This window comes from Hoplias malabaricus, chromosome Y, assembly GCF_029633855.1.
Source record: "Hoplias malabaricus isolate fHopMal1 chromosome Y, fHopMal1.hap1, whole genome shotgun sequence".
NCBI classification, from domain to species: domain Eukaryota; kingdom Metazoa; phylum Chordata; class Actinopteri; order Characiformes; family Erythrinidae; genus Hoplias; species Hoplias malabaricus.
This window is the reverse complement of record NC_089820.1, coordinates 24,975,255-24,993,848: the sequence shown is the minus strand read 5'-3', so window position 1 is coordinate 24,993,848 and position 18,594 is coordinate 24,975,255. Positions and strand designations below refer to the sequence as shown.

The window sequence follows — 18,594 nt, the reverse complement described above, 5'->3', positions numbered from 1 at the left end:
GATGTTTCACCATTCCTGGGTCCAATCCCGCCTTCGACCCTATGTCATACATCCATAAGACTCGTCTACTGTTTGAATAAAGCTGAGTGCCTCAATCAATTATGTAATCTCAGTTCAGAAAAAGGAATACATTCAACATAAAAAGAAACCGACTGTGATTAACATGCAACACTAAAGTGAAGTGACGAGGGGCTTTTGGAGCTGTGTTTGTCCATGCGATACATCTCAAATTTTTCTCCTGTTTTTGTTTTTGGAAAAACTATGAAGACTGATATCAGTTTTTCCTGTGCCCTTCAACTGCAAATGACATACAACAGCAGCACAATTCATTCATTCATTGTCTGTAAGTGCTTATCTAGTTCAGGGTGGCGGTGGGTCCAGAGCCTACCCGGAATCACTGAATGCAAGGCAGAAACACACACTGGAGGGGGCGCCAGTTCTTCACAGGGCGACACACACATTCACTCACAACTACGGACTCTTTTGAGTCACACTAACAATGTGTGTTTTTGGACTGTGGGTGGAAATTGGAGCACCCGGAGGAAACCCACATGGACACCGGGAAGAACACACCGCACTCCACACAGACAGTCACCCGGAGGAAACCCACGCAGACACAGGGAGAACACACCAAAAGCCATTGCAAATCTGAAATAATGGCTGCACCCATATGTTGAATAATGGTGTTATTTTACAACTAAATAATCAATTTTTGTTGTTTTTGTTGTATGTTTTTAATAATGTGTCTTAGTAATTTAGAGTAATCCCATTATATTAAGGCTTTCACGTTACTAGCCGAGATTCCTTTTATCACAGTAAAAAGAGGACAAACTTCTTCATAATACTCTTCGATTAAGAAATTATTTTGGACGAGCAGGGTCTGTAAACCTTTGGCAATACAGTGACCTTTACATTTGCCTGGACATTAAACATTACATCCACTAGAGGGCCCAGGTCACTGTGTCTCAACAATGGAGGAGACATTATTTTCAGTCATCACCAGTGAGAGAAATAGATAATGAACATGATTTCCAGTGTTTGATATCTTCCAGGATATTCCTCAGGTACACCCCCACCCCCACCCCAACTCCCATATCTAGAATGTGAACTCACACAGTGTAAGTGAATCTTGAACTATTGGCTACACTGACCTAAGGCCAGTGGTGCTGCACCAGCCATATGCATGTGCAGATTTAAAGGCATAGTTCACGACTATAATCCCAAAACATTATGTTTCCTCGCCATTTGCTGCTCTCCAATCTGTTTTCGGGCTGGAAATTAGTCCGATGGGTTTACGAAGCCCCAGTGTCTGTAAATGAGTACAAAAACAAACTGCCTCAGGCCGGTAAGCTAGTCTCTCTCTTTCTGCTCATTGCAGAGGCATCTGGTGTATATTTAGACAATGAAGAGAACTCAAAACATTGAGAAGCATGAACCAAGATGAGGATATTGCTCTATTCCTGCTCCACAGGTGGGTAATATAGACCTTTTTTGCTGGGGTGGAAATATGTCCAAACCTGGGAGACGGCTAACAGCATTAGTGAAAGTGCTACAAAACTAAACAGCTCCAGTTAGAAATGAGTTTCGGTGGTAGTTCAAACAGTGAATAAAACTTACACTTCATCCACCTAATAACAACTGCTTTTTTCCCCTCAAACACACCGTTCCACTTTAAAAGACGCTTAGCTTTGGAATTTAAACAACCAGAGAGAAGTGCAATTGCCTACAATCATAAACTTGGGTGACCAAACGTCCTCTTTTACCCGGACATGTCCTCTTTTTTAGACTTAACAAAATGTCCGGGCGGAATTTCACAAACGTCCGGGATTTTATTTTTCTAGAGCTTACATAGAACTTCGAGAAGCGTTTCGTTCACAAACTAGTCCCGCCCTCCCCTACTCCGATTGGTTTGCTTGAGTGAGAAGGGGGCGTGGTGAAGTAGCCTAAAATCTTTTAATTATTTAATTGGTCAGTCTGCACGTCAGTGCGGAGACATGTCCTCTTTTTCACCATCTCAGATCTGGTCAACCATACATACACCATGAACCTGGTCCTTGAATCTTTCCTCAAACAGTGACTAACCAAGTGGCTAACACTATAACCCAGGGCTGGGAGCATGAACCCGTGATGTTTCTGAGCCACCGCTTTCTTCTGTTTATGTCCCATACATGTCACAATCAACACAACAACAGCAATGAGAAATAAACAGAGCTATAGAAAGAGAGTAAATGGCTGAAAGTCATCGCTAAAGAATTACTCAACTCTGTTTAGCTGCAGTTTATTTTAAATATTGCAATGTGACTTTTTCTTTCAACCCTCACAGAATCATAAGCAGCACTTCAGAGTGATGGGGAAATGGGGAAACCTCCATTGACTGGAAGCTACTCTAAAATAGTATCACATCTGTGGAGGGGGGAATGCAGCCACCCCTCTAAAGCTCATTCACACAGGAATAACATCAGGGGCATGTTGTTTCAAAAGGATAATCAGCTCTGCAATTAGAGTTTAATTAACTCTCGGTGTTAATGACTCTCAGCTCGACACTGAAGTGGGTGGGGAGGTGTTTTCATCCCGAAACACACAGCAGACTGTTTCAATATTGTTCAGCGCTCCTTTCAGGCACGACTAATATAAAATTCCGCTCATTTTTCTGCTGAGTGGAGTCCCAGCCGTTAAAAAACAAGGGAATGAGGAGGAAAAAAAGGTGCTTTTGTCTGCCTCCCTGGATTATTATTTTTTTCCTTCATATTTTCAGCCAAGACCCTCAGGCTGGAACAAGAACAAGAAGGAAAAGAACAGGCCCAGCAGAAAAATAAGGGTCAACATGAATTAACCCACTTTCCATTTGGGTTCAAACATGCACCCAAGCCTCTTTACATACAGAGAGATCGGCAGGAAAATGTGGCACATGTATCATGCCTCAGCCACTGCTCAAAACCCAGCCCACCCTCAAGGTGACTCCACGAACGTGGTCCCAAAAAGCAAGCAGCAGCACAAACGAACAATGCCGGATATTTCCTGATTAGAAAGACGGCTCTGTGTGAAGGAGGAAGATCATGACTCCTAACAATAAGCCGTCTCTGAGGGGCATTAACCCGGCAGTGAGGCAATTATCTCCCGCTCTAACACACCCTGAATACTGATGTTTAGCCCCTTTCTCCTCAAAATACCTGATTAATGTGCGACAACACTAATACGTCCCATCCATTATTAAACTCCATCTGCAAAGCAGGGACATCATAATGAACGTAATGTACCCATGCTGAGCAGAAAACAAGGCATTCTTCAGTAGTGAATTACTGGGAGAAAAGTTGTTCTCAAAGTATTTTGCAGAAGGAATATTTGAAATAGTAGTTATGAGATTTTCTACATTTTTAAAGGGGATTTCCTATGAAGAAATCACCAGTGTCAGTTGTACTTCAGATTCTGTCCAATCACAGCGCTGGACCCGCGTTTATGTGAGAGCGCAAAGAGGAGGTTAAACACAGAGAAACAAGTGAGACACAACAAGTACTGAGTAAAAACAGAGAAGAAAGAGAACTGAGCAAAAACCAGAGCTTCTGCTTCTACTCCTCGCTCCTCACTGCTGTGCACTCGGGGTCGGGGTAAACAGCGAGTGGCTCATTATCATTTAAAGGAACAGGTGCTGAAACCTGCAATTCTGAACATTGGGAATGTTGCTGCGGTGTCTGATCCTTGTGGTATTTTGGCCAAAGCAAGTCAAAGACACCTTCATTATGTCCCTGAACTGTGTTTACTTGTGGAACAAGTGTATAATGAGTTGCCTTTAACACACATTCTTATCAATTCGGTGCACCAATCAGGCAAAACACTGTCACTGTATATTTCTATAAAGCTGACCATCCTCTCAGAATGTCCTCACCTGTGTCCATTCCCAAGCCCTCGGTAGGCCTTCTCCTGGTCCTGCAGTCTGTTGAGGCTCTGAGCCACTGCCAGGTATCTCTCATAGTACTTCACAGCTTCTTCATAGTCGTTCAGGACGTGATAGCAATCGCCCAGGTTTCCGAAGGCACGTCCCCGGTCCAGCAGCACTTCGGTTCCGTTCAGCTGCTGCAGCATGGCCAGCTGCTGCTCCAGATAACCGATGGCCTCCTCCATGGCCCCTACATTCATCTTGGTGATGCCCATGTTGCCATACACCTGAGCCTCGATGCCAGGGTCCCTCATCTGCCTGCTGAGCTCCAGCTGGGCCTCGTAGCATTTGAAAGCAGCAGGATACTGTCCCAGGGCCATGTAAACAGCAGCCAGATGCCCATGAGCCTTGCTTTCCCCAGGTGCATCACCCAACTCCTGGCAAACCTCAAGCTCTTTGGCATGGTAGGACAGCGCTTCTTCATACTTCTGCATCAACCGGTAAGCAGCACCAAGGGCAGCGTAAGCACATGCTTGCATTTTTCTGTCTTTCACCTATATAGAAAGAGAATGTGAAATTAAGTTTAAATGGTACAGCATTGTCTATCTGTTATTATATTGGCCATCACCCATTTGAAGTAGCATATAAAAAGTTGCACATCCAAATGGGGCACTTCATTCATTCATTCATTCATTCATTCATTTATTATCTGTAACCCTTATCCAATTCAGGGTCACAGTGGGTCCAGAGCCTACCTGGTATCATTGGGCACAAGGCGGGAATACACCCTGGAGGGGGCGCCAGTCCTTCACAGGGCAACAAACACACCGCATTCACTCACACCTACGGTCACTTTTTAAGTCGCCAATCAACCTACCAATGTGTGTTTTTGGACTGCAAGAGGAAACCAGAGCACTCGGAGGAAACACATGCAGACACAGGGAGAACACACCACACTCACAGACAGTCACCCGGAGCGGGAATCAAACCCACAACCTCCAGGTCCCTGGAGCTGTGTGACTGTGACACCTACCTGCTGTACCACCGTGCCGCCCGAAAGGGGCACTTGAGGTGTGTAAATAAGTTTAAAATATCTTTTCAAAAAATAACATGTAATTCTGAAACACAACAATACATTTAATCATCCAATCATTCTGTTGTATTCTATCATGAATGTGTGAGTGTGTGTCGCCCAGCAGAGGACTGGCGCCCCCTCCATGGTGTGTTCCCTCCTTGCGCCCTGTGACTCCAGCTTGGCTCCAGAGCCTACCTGGAATCATTGGGCGCAAGGAGGGAACACACCCTGGAGGGGGCACCAGTCCTTCACAGGGTGACACACAATCACACATTCACTCACACCTACGGACACTTTTTGAGTCGCCAATCCACCTACCAATTGAAGATATGTTTTAATTTTGGAAGTAGAACCACACCCAAACCCCCCTCAGCTCTATATATACCCTGTGAACACATGTCATTTCCGTGTCTGACAAATTTGCTCCCACCTTCACACCGTCTCCACCTCTTTCTTTTGTATTGTCTCTCCAACAGGGGGTTTGCCTTTATACAGATTCCTAAGCCTGAACATCTGAGCATGGTCCATACTGCCAAAAAGTTTTCCACCATTTTCTCAGTTCAATCACAGCAAATGTTGCATCAATAATTTCCCCCGGTTCAAGAAATTTAAGTCCTTACCCTTCATATCTTATTCATAGCCCTGGGATCTAAATGATTTCTTTTTTTCCCCCATTAGAGGTTTAAATTACACTCATGCCTTACACGAAAATATTTTAAACTTTATTTGTACACATTAAATATGTTTGTTTACATACACCTGCCTAAGATGAGGTATCAAGTAGAATTGTAACCAGTTTATGCCCCATAGATTAAGCAACCTACCATGTTAAACCTGGGTATAGAATCTAATACGTCCTCTAATACATCCAGACCTCTAGGTGTCAGTATAACAGCCGTTTTAAAATATGAAGAAGGCTCTTTCGAGAAAATAAAGTCATCAGTGTCCTCACCTGAGTGGCGAGAGCAAGCTGCTGCTCGAAGAACTGCACTGCTCCTGGAGTATCCTTCTTACAGATATAGATGTCCCCTAAGTTTCCAAGGGCCCGGAACCTGGCCTGGGAGTTTTCCAGTGACTGTGCCAGTGACAGCAGGTATTTCTGACACTCCTCTGCCTTGGAGAAGTCACCCAAGGCTTTAAAGGCAAGCCCCAGATTGCAGTAGGCCTTGGCTTGGCTCAGCTTGTCGTGAAGGTCCTTGGCGAGAGCCAGATCTTGCTCATAGTATTTCACAGCATCCTGGAAGTTGCCGAGGCAGTAGTGAGCATATCCTAAATTGTGGCAGACCTTTCCTTCACTCTCCATGTCCTGCAAGTCAGGGGAAAGCTGAAGATACTGTTCATAGTAGGGAACGGATTGAGCAAACTCTCCTCTGGAGCAGTGGAAGTTGCCTAGGTTTCCCAAGGCCCTGGCTTCACTCTGGACGTCTCTGAGCTCTCTGGCGATGTTGAGATGGTTCTGATAATGCTGTAGAGCTCGATCATGAGCTCCCAGAGCCTGGTAAGCGACAGCCAAGTTCCCGTGAGTAGAGGCCTGAGAGGCTCGGTCATTAACCTCCATGGAAATCTGGAGCTCCTGTCGATGGTAACGGACAGCCTGGTCGAAAACACCCAGAGCATTATAAGCGTTCCCCATGTTGCCGTAAGCTCGACCCTGGGCGGCATAGTCATTAAGCTCCTGGGCAATGGTGAGGTGAGTCTTGTGGAGCTTCAAGGCAGACTCAAAGTCCCCTTTCATCTGGTGGATGATACCTGCAGCACAGGAGAGTGGGGTTAAAATTATATACGCAGAATTCAATTTGCCGGAACATTTCACATTTTACATTCTGATATTTACTCTGATTTCATGTGTTTTCATGAATCATAGACGGAGTCACAGAGGTATGAGGTCACTGCCACACAGCTCCAGGAACTTAGTTTCAATCCCAACCTTGGGTGACTGTCAATCCTTTAAGGAATTTGGTGTGTCATTCCTGGGTCTGCACAGGTTTCCTCCAGGTGCCCCAGCTGGGCATAGAAGCAAAGCCAGACACCCAGTCAAGGAAGAATGGGACATGGGAGGAGATTTGGGCATGCTCCTTCATCAAACTAATTTTATTTCATACCTCCATTGAAACGTCTTGCTCAAGGACTCTTAGGAGCATAGGCATAATTCATGCTGAGGACCCCCACCATTGTTCTCTGAAAATACAGGGCCAGAGGAAGCGTACGTGTAATGTCATTGTTTAGTTTGTATTTTGAATAAAAATAATGAATAAAAATGAGCATCATCACATTAAAGTGGGGATCTGAAGCCCACCAACACACAGTGACATAAAAAACACTATTTTGAGATCTGCCTCAGCCTGAAAACACCAGATAAAACGAGTCATTCTGATACTGTGCTGGATCTTAAACCTTAGAGATGAAATTCAGAATAGCCCCGCCCCCTTATCTGAGTCTCTCCAATCACAGAGCTGGACCCGTGTTTATGTGAAAGCACAAAGAAGAGGTTAAATAAAGCAACATTAGACAAAGCCAGTGCTGAGAAATAACAGCGTTGAGTTAAAATGAAAAAATAAATGGGAACAGAGAAGAAAGAGAACAAAGAGAAAATTACTAAAAACCTGCTCATTGTTCCTCACTCCTGTGCGCCTTGAATTTGGATTAAACAGTCTCTCATTCTCGACCGGTCCTTCTGAACAAGGCTATTAAACAGGGTAAGAAAAGTGCTGTGTTGTTTGATCCGTGTGCTCCTTGTGCTAAACATGTCACAGACCCAGTGTCATTAAGACCCAAGACTGTTTATTTGTGGGGAAAAAAGGGCTGTGCCCTTTAAAGAAAGAAAGAAAGACATTCACACAATGAGGCACTTACACAATGCCTTTTCAAATCCTCCAAAGCACACTTCTTTACGTAGATCTGGGGCAGTGTGTTTCCCACCTGAAACACACTCCTCTAGCCAGTGTAATGTACTGTGTGGTTTTAAACGTTGCTGCTGGGTTGAACAATAGCCAACAATAATCTGTTCCCGTATCTTAAAAAGACTGACATCTAAAGTAATGCTATAAAGTCTCCAGAGAGTCATGGATGACTTGGAGACTTCAAGAAATGTGGTCTGGGTGAGCCTGGAACTATAAATAATGTACATGACTATTCTGGCTGCTTCGGTTTTCCTCTGTTTCTGAAGGATGACAGATCTTATTGGAAGCTTTTCAGTTCCCTGCGAAAATATCAAACCCTTCTTCGGCTTCTCCTACAGGGTTTCAAGTTCATCTCAGCATCCTGCACACTGCTGTCATTTGGCTCTTCATAAAATAATAATTGCGCCATGATATCAAACCATGCTCTCTGCCTCTGAGGCTTGAATCAAGTCAGGGAAAGCCTGGAGGCTGGCAGAAGGATAGAAAGGGTTGTGCTTTCTGAACCGATAATTGCTGAGTATAAAACAACACAACGAGATGCTGTCTGCTGCAGTGCGGCTGCACATCCATTCATGACGACTAATGGGGCTCAAAACCAACATTGGTTTTCTAATAGAAGCGTGTATGAATCATCCACGCTAAATGAAGCTACTTCCTCACGTTTGAGTCTGTGGACACTTGCTCACTAAAATTTCTCCTTTACACCAGGCATTCAACCATTTCTTGAGGGGTTGATTGCATCAGGTCACGTGAATTCAATCCATGGATTGCAGTCATGTGATTTTTTTTTGGGGCGAATGATTGTCTGGTTTCAGAGAGCAGCACTATTGTAAACAGATGTAAAACACTTATAAATGTACCTCATACACAGCCCCTCCCCCGGCACTGGAGAGAGTCTCACAGCACTTAAAAACACAGCAGCCCACCACCTCTTTACGCCAGGTGGTAAAGGATCCCACAATGTTGCATAACAAGGAGAAATACTGTTATTTTCTGTTAGCCATATTAGCATTTTCAACATAGGATCTAATGTGCATTTTCAACATAGGATCTAATGTGCATTTCTCTGATTTTGTGACTGAATCACTGAGTGAGTTATTCATACACAGATCATACACAGGCTTCAGTAATGGTGTTCTTTTACTCCAATGTTTTTTATTTAATGTGTAAGACCCTACAGACACAAGCCTCATATCCCTTTGTCTTATTCGTTTCCCCGTGTTTACAGGTAGATAATCTGATCGCGCGGTCCCTTCTCTCTGAGAGTGGAACAGATTTTTGTTTAAATGAGGACAAATATATAGAAATAAACAATAAAACATTTTAAATATCATGGTGTTTCTTTGAAATGTGTCTCTGTGTAGGTCCATATGGCAGCTACTGTAAACTCTGACTGTATAATCTGCACAGAAAAAACTGTGAAATGACAGAAACACTCTGGAGCAGTTGCACAGAAGCTTAAGATCATCATGCTGGAAATCCATGCAACTGCGTTTTCAGGCCAGTTGGAGCCCTATCCATTTCATTTGGGATGAGTTAGAGTGATGTTGTGATCTAGAACTAATCCTCCAACATCAGCCCCTGACCTCATTCATGTTTTTGTGGCTCAATGCCATCAAATCCTCACAGAAATGTTCAAACATGTTGTCAAAATCCTTCCCAGAAGAGCAGAAGCTCAAAACAGATAAGTCTGTCTTTCTCACCTTCTGCTTTTTTTCTCGTGGACACATAAACACACACACAATCGTGTATCTGTGAATTTTGAGGACATTACATAGGCTTCCATTCATTGTGTATAGACCACCAGCTGGTCCCCACAAGGCAGACCAGTCCCCACAATGTGAGTGTGTAAATAGGTTTTGGTCCGAACAGTGTGATGTTTTCCTGGTACAAACACACACACCAATGCCTACACACTCATGTACCCACACAGAAGGATGATGCCATAAGTGGATTGGCAGTGTACCACACACACAAGGCTTAAGAAGACAGTCCTTGCTGAAATTCTTGTAATTGGCAGGAGGTCGCTGGACTTGGCGCACTGCAGCGGTACCACAAAAGCAGGACAGACCCCCACGCTGTTTCCCAGTATGTTATGAATAAATATTCAATACAGGGAGGGTGGATTATATTTTAGATAACAGATCAAAGCAAAACACCCTGTCTTAAGGTCCATGTTCAGTTCATTTGAATTTGGTGTGAAATATTCAATAAGGAACAGTGGGTAGATGGTAATGCGAATTTTAAATGACCCTATTCCTAGGGCCGGGCGATATGAGCACAAATCATTATCACGATTAATTGAACATTTTAGATCAATTACGATTAATGAACGTAAATAATTATTTTGGTTTTGTTTTCTGCCTCATAGTTCACTGACGAGGCTTGTGCTGTAAATATGCTCTAGTATAAAAGCTGGGGTGTATTCTTTCTAAACGTAATGTGAGTTTGTCCACTTTTTTAAGCTGTAAATTGTTCTTATTTGTTGCTGTGATTGTGCTTCAAAAATTGGCGACTCAAAAGTGTGTGAGTGAATGTGTGTGTGTTGCCCTGTGAAGGACTGGCGCCCCCTCCAGGGTGTATTCCTGCCTTGCGCCCAATGATTCCAGGTAGGCTCTGGACCCACCGTGACCCTCAATTGGATAAGCGGTTACAGATAATGGATGGATAGCTTTTTTCTTTGGTATGAGCTGCTCAAATCGCTCGGCCCGCCTCTATGATTAGGTTCTCCTCCGTGTTGCTTCCATGTGTCAGATTGGATGGGGGAGAATCACATGACTGCATGTGTAGTAGTGTGGTTTTTAGGGGATGATACATGAACACACAGCGGGGACATAGAAACAAAATTAACAACAAACGATGAACAGAATTTTTAAAATCTATATAATCGATATAGGCAAGATTATGTCAATTAGACGTTCTGTAATATCTATTACATTCTTAAATCTAGAGTCTGATAAATGCACTTTGTTAAGAGGTCTTTAAAAAGCCTTCCTATTTAAACTACACTCTTTTGTCAATCACTAGTTGATTCGTAGAAACAAATGAAATGAAAAGAGATGCTCTAGTGTGAAAGCACATAAGCCTTACGTTACCACGCCCAAGGCCAAGTATGAGCCAGAGGGGTATAAAACCCCCAGTACTGGTCTGTGGAGGTCTGTCCAATTGCGTGGGGATGAGTTGTAGGGCCATAGCTAATTATTCATTCATTATCTGTAACCGCTTATCCAGTTCAGGGTCGCGGTGGGTCCAGAGCCTACCTGGAATCATTGGGCGCAAGGCGGGAACACACCCTGGAGGGGGCGTCAGTCCTTCACAGGGCAACACACACACTCACACATTCACTCACACATTCACACCTATGGACATATTTGAGTCGCCAATCCACCTACCAACGTGTGTTTTTGGACTGTGGGAGGAAACTCCTCACAGACAGTCACCCGGAGGAAACCCACACAGACACAGGGAGAACACACCACACTCCTCACAGACAGTCACCCGGAGGAAACCCATGCAGACACAGGGAGAACACACCACACTCCTCACAGACAGTCACCTGGAGGAAACCCATGCAGACACAGGGAGAACACACTACACTCCTCACAGACAGTCACCCGGAGGAAACCCACACAGACACAGGGAGAACACACCACACTCCTCACAGACAGTCACCCAGAGGAAACCCATGCAGACACAGGGAGAACACACCACACTCCTCACAGACAGTCACCCGGAACGGGAATCAAACCCAGGAATCCAGGTCCCTGGAGCTGTGTGACTGTGACACTACCTGCTGCGCCACCGTGCCACCCTATAACTAATCACCAAACATTAATACCTGATTTGTGTAGATATGAATTCCAGATTATGAATACTCCAAGAGCTACCACTATAAATGTGTTTATAAACCTTACAGATTCAGAATACAGGCTTCATAGGAAGTGTAACCACTACCAAAAATGCAATAAAGTGGAACATCCTGGGTACAAAACACCTGCGAGTACAGCGGCAGTGACTCAGGCCAAATAAAACACCACTCCGAGACCCCGAGGTCAAATAAACTCAGCAGCGTTTCAAGACCGCAGAAAAGCCCCGGCTGGAACACATTTAGACCTCGTGTGTATTTTGTTCCACTTCCAGGAATTGCTGGGTTTCTCCGGCTCTCATGTCTTGTGCTCTGGTCAGCGAGGAATTCGGACAATAGAGGCCTGAGCCAGAGGATTAAAACAAAAGACTATCCCACGCTATTGTAAGAGCTATGAGTTTATTTTCTGCCCTCGCCCTCACCCTGACTTCGGTTGGGACTTAAGGGAAGGCCTGACTTCTTGTCAGCTCGCATTAGGCCGGTCTGGCGTGAAGGAGGCGCAGTGATGACAAGCGAAAGAGATGAGGCCGCTTTCTGGGGTGAATCAATACAGCTTTTGCCTTTGCACTTTCCCCCCTCCGCTCCAAAGTGGGCATGGATAAGACGATTTCACACTCGGGCCCTCAGTGCATGGACTCGGCCAGTGCCCCATGCCTACATTCGCTAGTCATCTTGTATTCGCAACTGCACTATGTGGCCAAAGGTTTGTAGACGCTTTTTATAACAACTATAATTTGAACATAAAATATATAAATGTGTTCTTTTACCATTGCACAAAGCTGCGCCTCCACATTTTGACCCTCACATGCACACACATTAACTAGGGGTCATGAGCACACACACACACACACACACACACACACACAATCACACACACCTAGAACGGTGGTCAGCCACGCCAGAGCCCAGAGAACAGCTGGGTCATAGTTGCTTTAATAAAGGGTACTGCAGCCGTGGATGTTGAGGGAGGAGACTGTGCTCACGGACAGTCACCCGGAGGAAACCCACGCAGACACAGGGAGAACACACCACACTCCTCACAGACAGTCACCCGGAGGAAACCCACGCAGACACAGAGAGAACACACCACACTCCTCACAGACAGTCACCCGGAGGAAACCCACGCAGACACAGAGAGAACACACCACACATTTCACAGACAGTCACCCAGAGGAAACCCACGCAGACATGGAGAACACACCACACTCCTCACAGACAGTCACTCAGAGCGGACCCTGGAGCTGTGTGACTACGACACTAACCTGCTGCACCACCATACCACCCCCTATGGCCACAATATGTGTTTCAAATACTTTTGAAACACTGTAAACTATAACTGAGTCAACTCCAAGGGTTTCAACTGTGAATCACTGGCCAACAATTCATACGAGTGACTCCCAGACAGACCAATCACAAATGGTCACTCTTTCACATTTCATTATAGTCCTCGTCTTCAGATGATTATTGAACAAATATATTTTGTCATAGTTTTCAATAACAAAATTATCATTGCATTCAGCTTGCGTAATCTCCACTGATATTCTAGAGCAGCTGCACATGAGCCTAAGCTCACCATGCTCAATGCCAGCGGTGGGCTAGAGGGGTATAAAGCCTTCAGTGTTGGGCTGTGAAGTGGTGGCACTGTGTTCTCTGGAGATCCATCAGTACCCAACCTCGCTGAGACTCTCGTGGCTGAATGCCATCAAACCCTCACAGTGCACTCACAGCCAGCCTCACCCAAACTTAGATTCGCGTGGATCAGCACTTGTCAGAGTTGCTTTATTAAGCGCAGTAAGCACAATACGTGAAATGTCTAACTCCAAGCAAAACCGCCGAAGAACAGAGCACATTTCTGCATCTGAGTCGGTGCGCTGCCTCGGCTAAAACCAGAAGGAGAAAGAGAGAGAAAGAGAGAGAGCGCTTTGTTCTGCTCTCCTCACGGCGCTGTGAGACCCTGGTGGAGAGAAACCATATCAAAGCCTCTCCTCCTCTACCCTCTATGGCTTTCAAGGCACAAAAGCTAATGTGACACATTTTCACTCTGCCATGGCCATAAATAGCAGACAGGCGAGGAGGAATTTAAGATTGGCCGGGTTTTAAAGGAAAAGCCTCCAGAGCTGGGCGCTTGCCTGGTCACTGCTGCTTTCCAGCGCTGCCCTGCAGCACTTTGGCGTCCTGCTGAAAAAATAGAGCTGAGAAACAGAGGAAAAGAGCTGGACCTGGAGACTCACAGGAGAAGAAAGAGGAAGAGGCGAATGTCCTGGGGCTAGACTTTTGGTGCTTTTGGTGCTTGGTGCTTTCAGAATCAGATCAGGACTTGAAATGTGGGGACATGCATAAACATGGTTTATCAAGAAGTGAGCGTGATTTCATCAGAGGGTTAGAGACAGGAAGACTTTGACAGGGAATGGGGCATTGTGCAGATGGAGGGGGTGGGTGGGGATTTCTAGAGGATTACAACCTTCTCGATTATTCGTTAACAATCATTAAGTGTCCTTCTTCTCTATGGGAATCTCATCCATCAGTTTCAACTCACCATTTTAGCAAGAGTTGATGCCACTTCTAGCCGTACACTACACAACCCAAGGTTACGGACACCTCATAGTCCAACATGTAACCAAGGGTAACCAAGGGTATTTCTAGGGAGTATGTCCAAGTTTCCTGCAGCATTAGCCTCCACTCGTCCTGTAAGAATTAGATGTCGGGACATTGTTACAAGGATTTGGTGGAACTTGGCCCTAAGCCAGCTTTGCTGAAATCAGGCATTGGTGTTAAACCTTCTCTTGAAGACATCAGAGTAAAGGCACCAGTAACACTGGGTCAGTAAATGTAAAGTGCTTAATGGTGGCTTATGTTCTCTAGAGTAAGGCCAAACAGTCTAACAGCAAACCCAACAGTGTCTCCATGTTCCTGAGTCCAGAGACTGTGGGACTGAAGACCACTGAAAGGCTAAGCCTGCTAAAAATGACAGCGCTCTGGACCAAGAGGGCACCAAGACAAGCCTTGTTTAACCTTTTTGTAATAAATAAATGATTAACACACCAGAGGAAACCCACACAGACACAGGGAGAACACACCACACTCCTCACAGACAGTCACCCAGAGGAAACCCACGCAGACACAGGGAGAACACAGCACACTCCTCACAGACAGTCACCCGGAGGAATCCCACGCAGACACAGGGAGAACACACCACACTCCTCACAGACAGTCACCTGGAGGAAACCCACACAGACACAGGGAGAACACACCACACTCCTCACAGACAGTCACCTGGAGGAAACCCACACAGACACAGGGAGAACACACCACACTCTTCACAGACAGTCACCCGGAGGAAACCCACGCAGACACAAGGAGAACACACCACACTCCTCACAGACAGTCACCCGGAGGAAACCCATGCAGACACAAGGAGAACACACCACACTCCTCATAGACAGTCACCCGGAGGAATCCCACGCAGACACAGAGAGAACACGCCACACTCCTCACAGACAGTCACCTGGAGGAAACCCACACAGACACAGGGAGAACACACCACACTCCTCACAGACAGTCACCCGGAGGAAACCCACGCAGACACAAAGAGAACACACCACAGTCCTCACAGACAGTCACCCGGAGGAAACCCACGCAGACACAGGGAGAACACACCACACTCCTCACAGACAGTCACCCGGAGGAAACCCACACAGACACAGAGAGAACACACCACACTCCTCACAGACAGTCACCCGGAGCGGGGCTCGAACCCACAACCCCAGGACCCTGGAGCTCTGCGACAGCGACTCCACCGTGCCGCCCTACGCTTATTATAGCTGGGTTTAAACACAAATTTTCATACATCACAGTCAGATCTGATTCTAAAACCATGCATATACAGTGCATAGCTTATGTAAAAGTGTTATAACTGTGGTAATGTTTGGGATGTTGCACTGCTTTGGATGTTCAGCAACAACCCAAAATAGCTCTTGAGAGAGGTCAACTGCTCAGTGGGGGGTGAAGTGTGGCTCTCTTTTGTGGCGCTAAGTGCAGAAGTCGATGGCCTAACAGCTTAACAGCACAGTCTAATGCAAGGGCATGCCTCTTACAGGGTGCATGCCTCTTACAGGGTCAGATAAAAGCTTCCTGCCCTGCGAGGACGATTCAAACAACCTTCGATCATCCACATCCAAGAAAGCTGCTTGGTTTGATACAGAGAAGCCTTCACTCTTCTGGATCGGCCTTCCACGCCATGGATAGAGAAGCTCCATCAGACCATTATTCCTCCTCCAGCAGTTTGTCTGTAGCATTCAACTGGGAAACACTTGGGAAATAGCCTCACCTCCTGTAGGAAGGCTTTACCCAAATGTTGATACATTGCTGTGAGGATCTGATGGAGCTCCATCACTCCAGAGAACACAGGCCCACTGTTCTACTGTTTGTATACACTGTACATCGTGTTCAGAATGAGGAAGACATGAGGAAAAAACAGTGAGTGTAAGAGCTTCTGGGTTCTCTTTCAAAGTCACAGAAGAGTCGGTCTGTACAGGATGCAGCTGTCTGGCACTCATCTCTCTCTCTCTCTCTCTCTCTCTCTCTCTCTCTCTCTCTCTCTCAGGGCAAACTCTCTTTCTTCAAGGCTCCTCTGCGGCACATGTTCAGAATACGGCCGACTGAATGACGCTGTGATTTTTCGTTCTTTTTTTTTAATCGACATTTTTTCTCTGTTCTACAGTCATCTGTGTTCTTTTCTCTTTTATCTACATTTACATTTACATTTATGCATTTGGCAGAGGCTTTTATCCAAAGCGACATAAAAATAGGATACACTTTTATCCGCGCTTTGTTTCTCAGCCGGGCGAGTCACTAGACGCAATTTATTGGGGCATGTTGCTGTGCCCCAGTAAAATCACAGTGGTAAAAAGTTAATTTAATCCTGTAAAATATGAACTACATTTCCCATAATGCAACAGCATCTTTTCAAAAACCTGAACAGTTTACACTTTGCACAGAGGAACAGACATTTCTATATATTTAAAATAAAGTCAGACACGCAGCAGACAGGTGATGAGAGCTCAGAGATATATCAACCGGAGAAAACCCATGCGGACACAGGGAGAACACACCACACTCCTCACAGACAGTCACCCGGAGGAAACCCACGCAGACACAGGGAGAACACGCCACACTCCTCACAGACAGTCACCCGGAGGAAACCCACGCAGACACAGGGAGAACACACCACACTCCTCACAGACAGTCACCCGGAGGAAACCCACACGGACACAAGGAGAACACACCACACTCCTCACAGACCATCACCCAGAGGAAACCCACGCGGACACAAGGAGGAAACACCACACTCCCTAACCCTAATCACCCATCTTTAGTACCTGACTTCATTCATGCACTTATGGCTACCATCAAATCCTCACAGCAATGTTCAGACATCTTTAATTATTCCCAGAACACAGCAAAATCACCATTGTTCATTTAACACTAATCCTGTTTTGATTTAAATCTGGTGAAGAGTAGAGACAAGGCTGAAACCCCTGGTTTCCATCATGCTGTTCTTTAGCTTGAGATGTTGTATCTCCACATCATTATCTACAAGATAAAGTACTGAGACGGTTGTGTCCTCCCTGGACACTACAGCTATGCCTGTGGCAAGACCACTATCTGTCCTATCATCTCCACGCTGCTCATGTCTCCAGTGCCGTTCCATCCGTCTGTAATTCTTCCCCTCGCTTGTTCTCTTCCATTTCAGGGCGGTGATGTTCCACAGTGGCATTAGTGTGGTCCCTCCAGCATCGACTGGCCTAATGACCAGATATAATACTGACCATGTTCCCCCGAGCAGATAAATGGGGCTTTCTTATTTGTGTGTGTGTCTCAGCTGGGTCTGCCCCTTCCCCTATGTTCAATGTGGATCTCTCTCTCTCTCTCTCTCTCTCTCTCTCTCTCTCTCTCTTTTCCAGCGCACCAACACGCAGCATGCATCCAGACTCTGTGGTTTTTCTCTCCTATGGATGGATGATCCCTCTTTAAACCTGCTTGTCAAACCCCTCTGTGTCCGCCACTGCCACTGGTTAGTCTCTACACCAGTTAAGCACTTTTCCGCCTCTTTAGACGTGTGTCCAGTATTAAAGGAACCATCAACCATTTCTACCACCAAAACACAAACTGGCCAATTATATTTATATACCTTATAATTTATTATTCATTCATTATCTGTAACCCTTATCCAGTTCAGGGTCGCGGTGTGTCCAGAGCCTACCTGGAATCATTGGGCGCAAGGCGGGAATACACCCTGGAGGGGGCGCCAGTCCTTCACAGGGCTACACACACACACACACACACTCACACATTCATAATGTATTTATTATTTAATTTTTTATTCTATAAAGACCAACGGAGCAGGACTCTCACATAGACATGGCCATGTTTAAAGGAGACAAATTGCATCCCTTGTTCAGTGCATCTCCACGTTAATATGAAGACCCACACACTGTGGGTCACACCCACGTTTATGTGAGAGCGCAAATACAAAGTCAGACCCAAGCGGCCGCTCTGAACAGGGCTGTTTAGACAGGGGGAGAGCGCTGCTGTGGGGGTTGATCCTTGTGGTGTTTTGACTAAAGCAAGACACAGCCTTTTCATTTCATATCAGTGGAAAGGGGTAGAATAGGTACCTGTATATTTGCTCCTACTAAGGTACCTTATTCATTCATTCCTTTAAGCGAAAATGAGCCGCTCGCTGTTCACCCCGACCCCGAGTGCACAGCAGTTTTCTGAAAGACACTCAGAGTGCACCTCTGTATCAGGAGAGGTTGTAAATGCTGAGTTCTGTGGTTCTGTAATGTTCTTCTATTGAGTCTGATAGTTTCTCCAGGGC

At 45.6% G+C, this 18,594-nt stretch overlaps 1 protein-coding gene across 1 annotated transcript in view; it reads right to left on the bottom strand.

The window, feature by feature from the left end:
- Positions 1–18,594, bottom strand: part of LOC136679752 (tetratricopeptide repeat protein 28-like) — a 202,013-nt gene that overhangs the window by 38,902 nt on the left and 144,517 nt on the right. Inside the window, 2 exon segments of the mRNA XM_066658422.1 lie at positions 3,884–4,428; positions 5,902–6,698. Of these exon segments, the coding sequence (XP_066514519.1) occupies positions 3,884–4,428; positions 5,902–6,698 (1,342 nt within the window).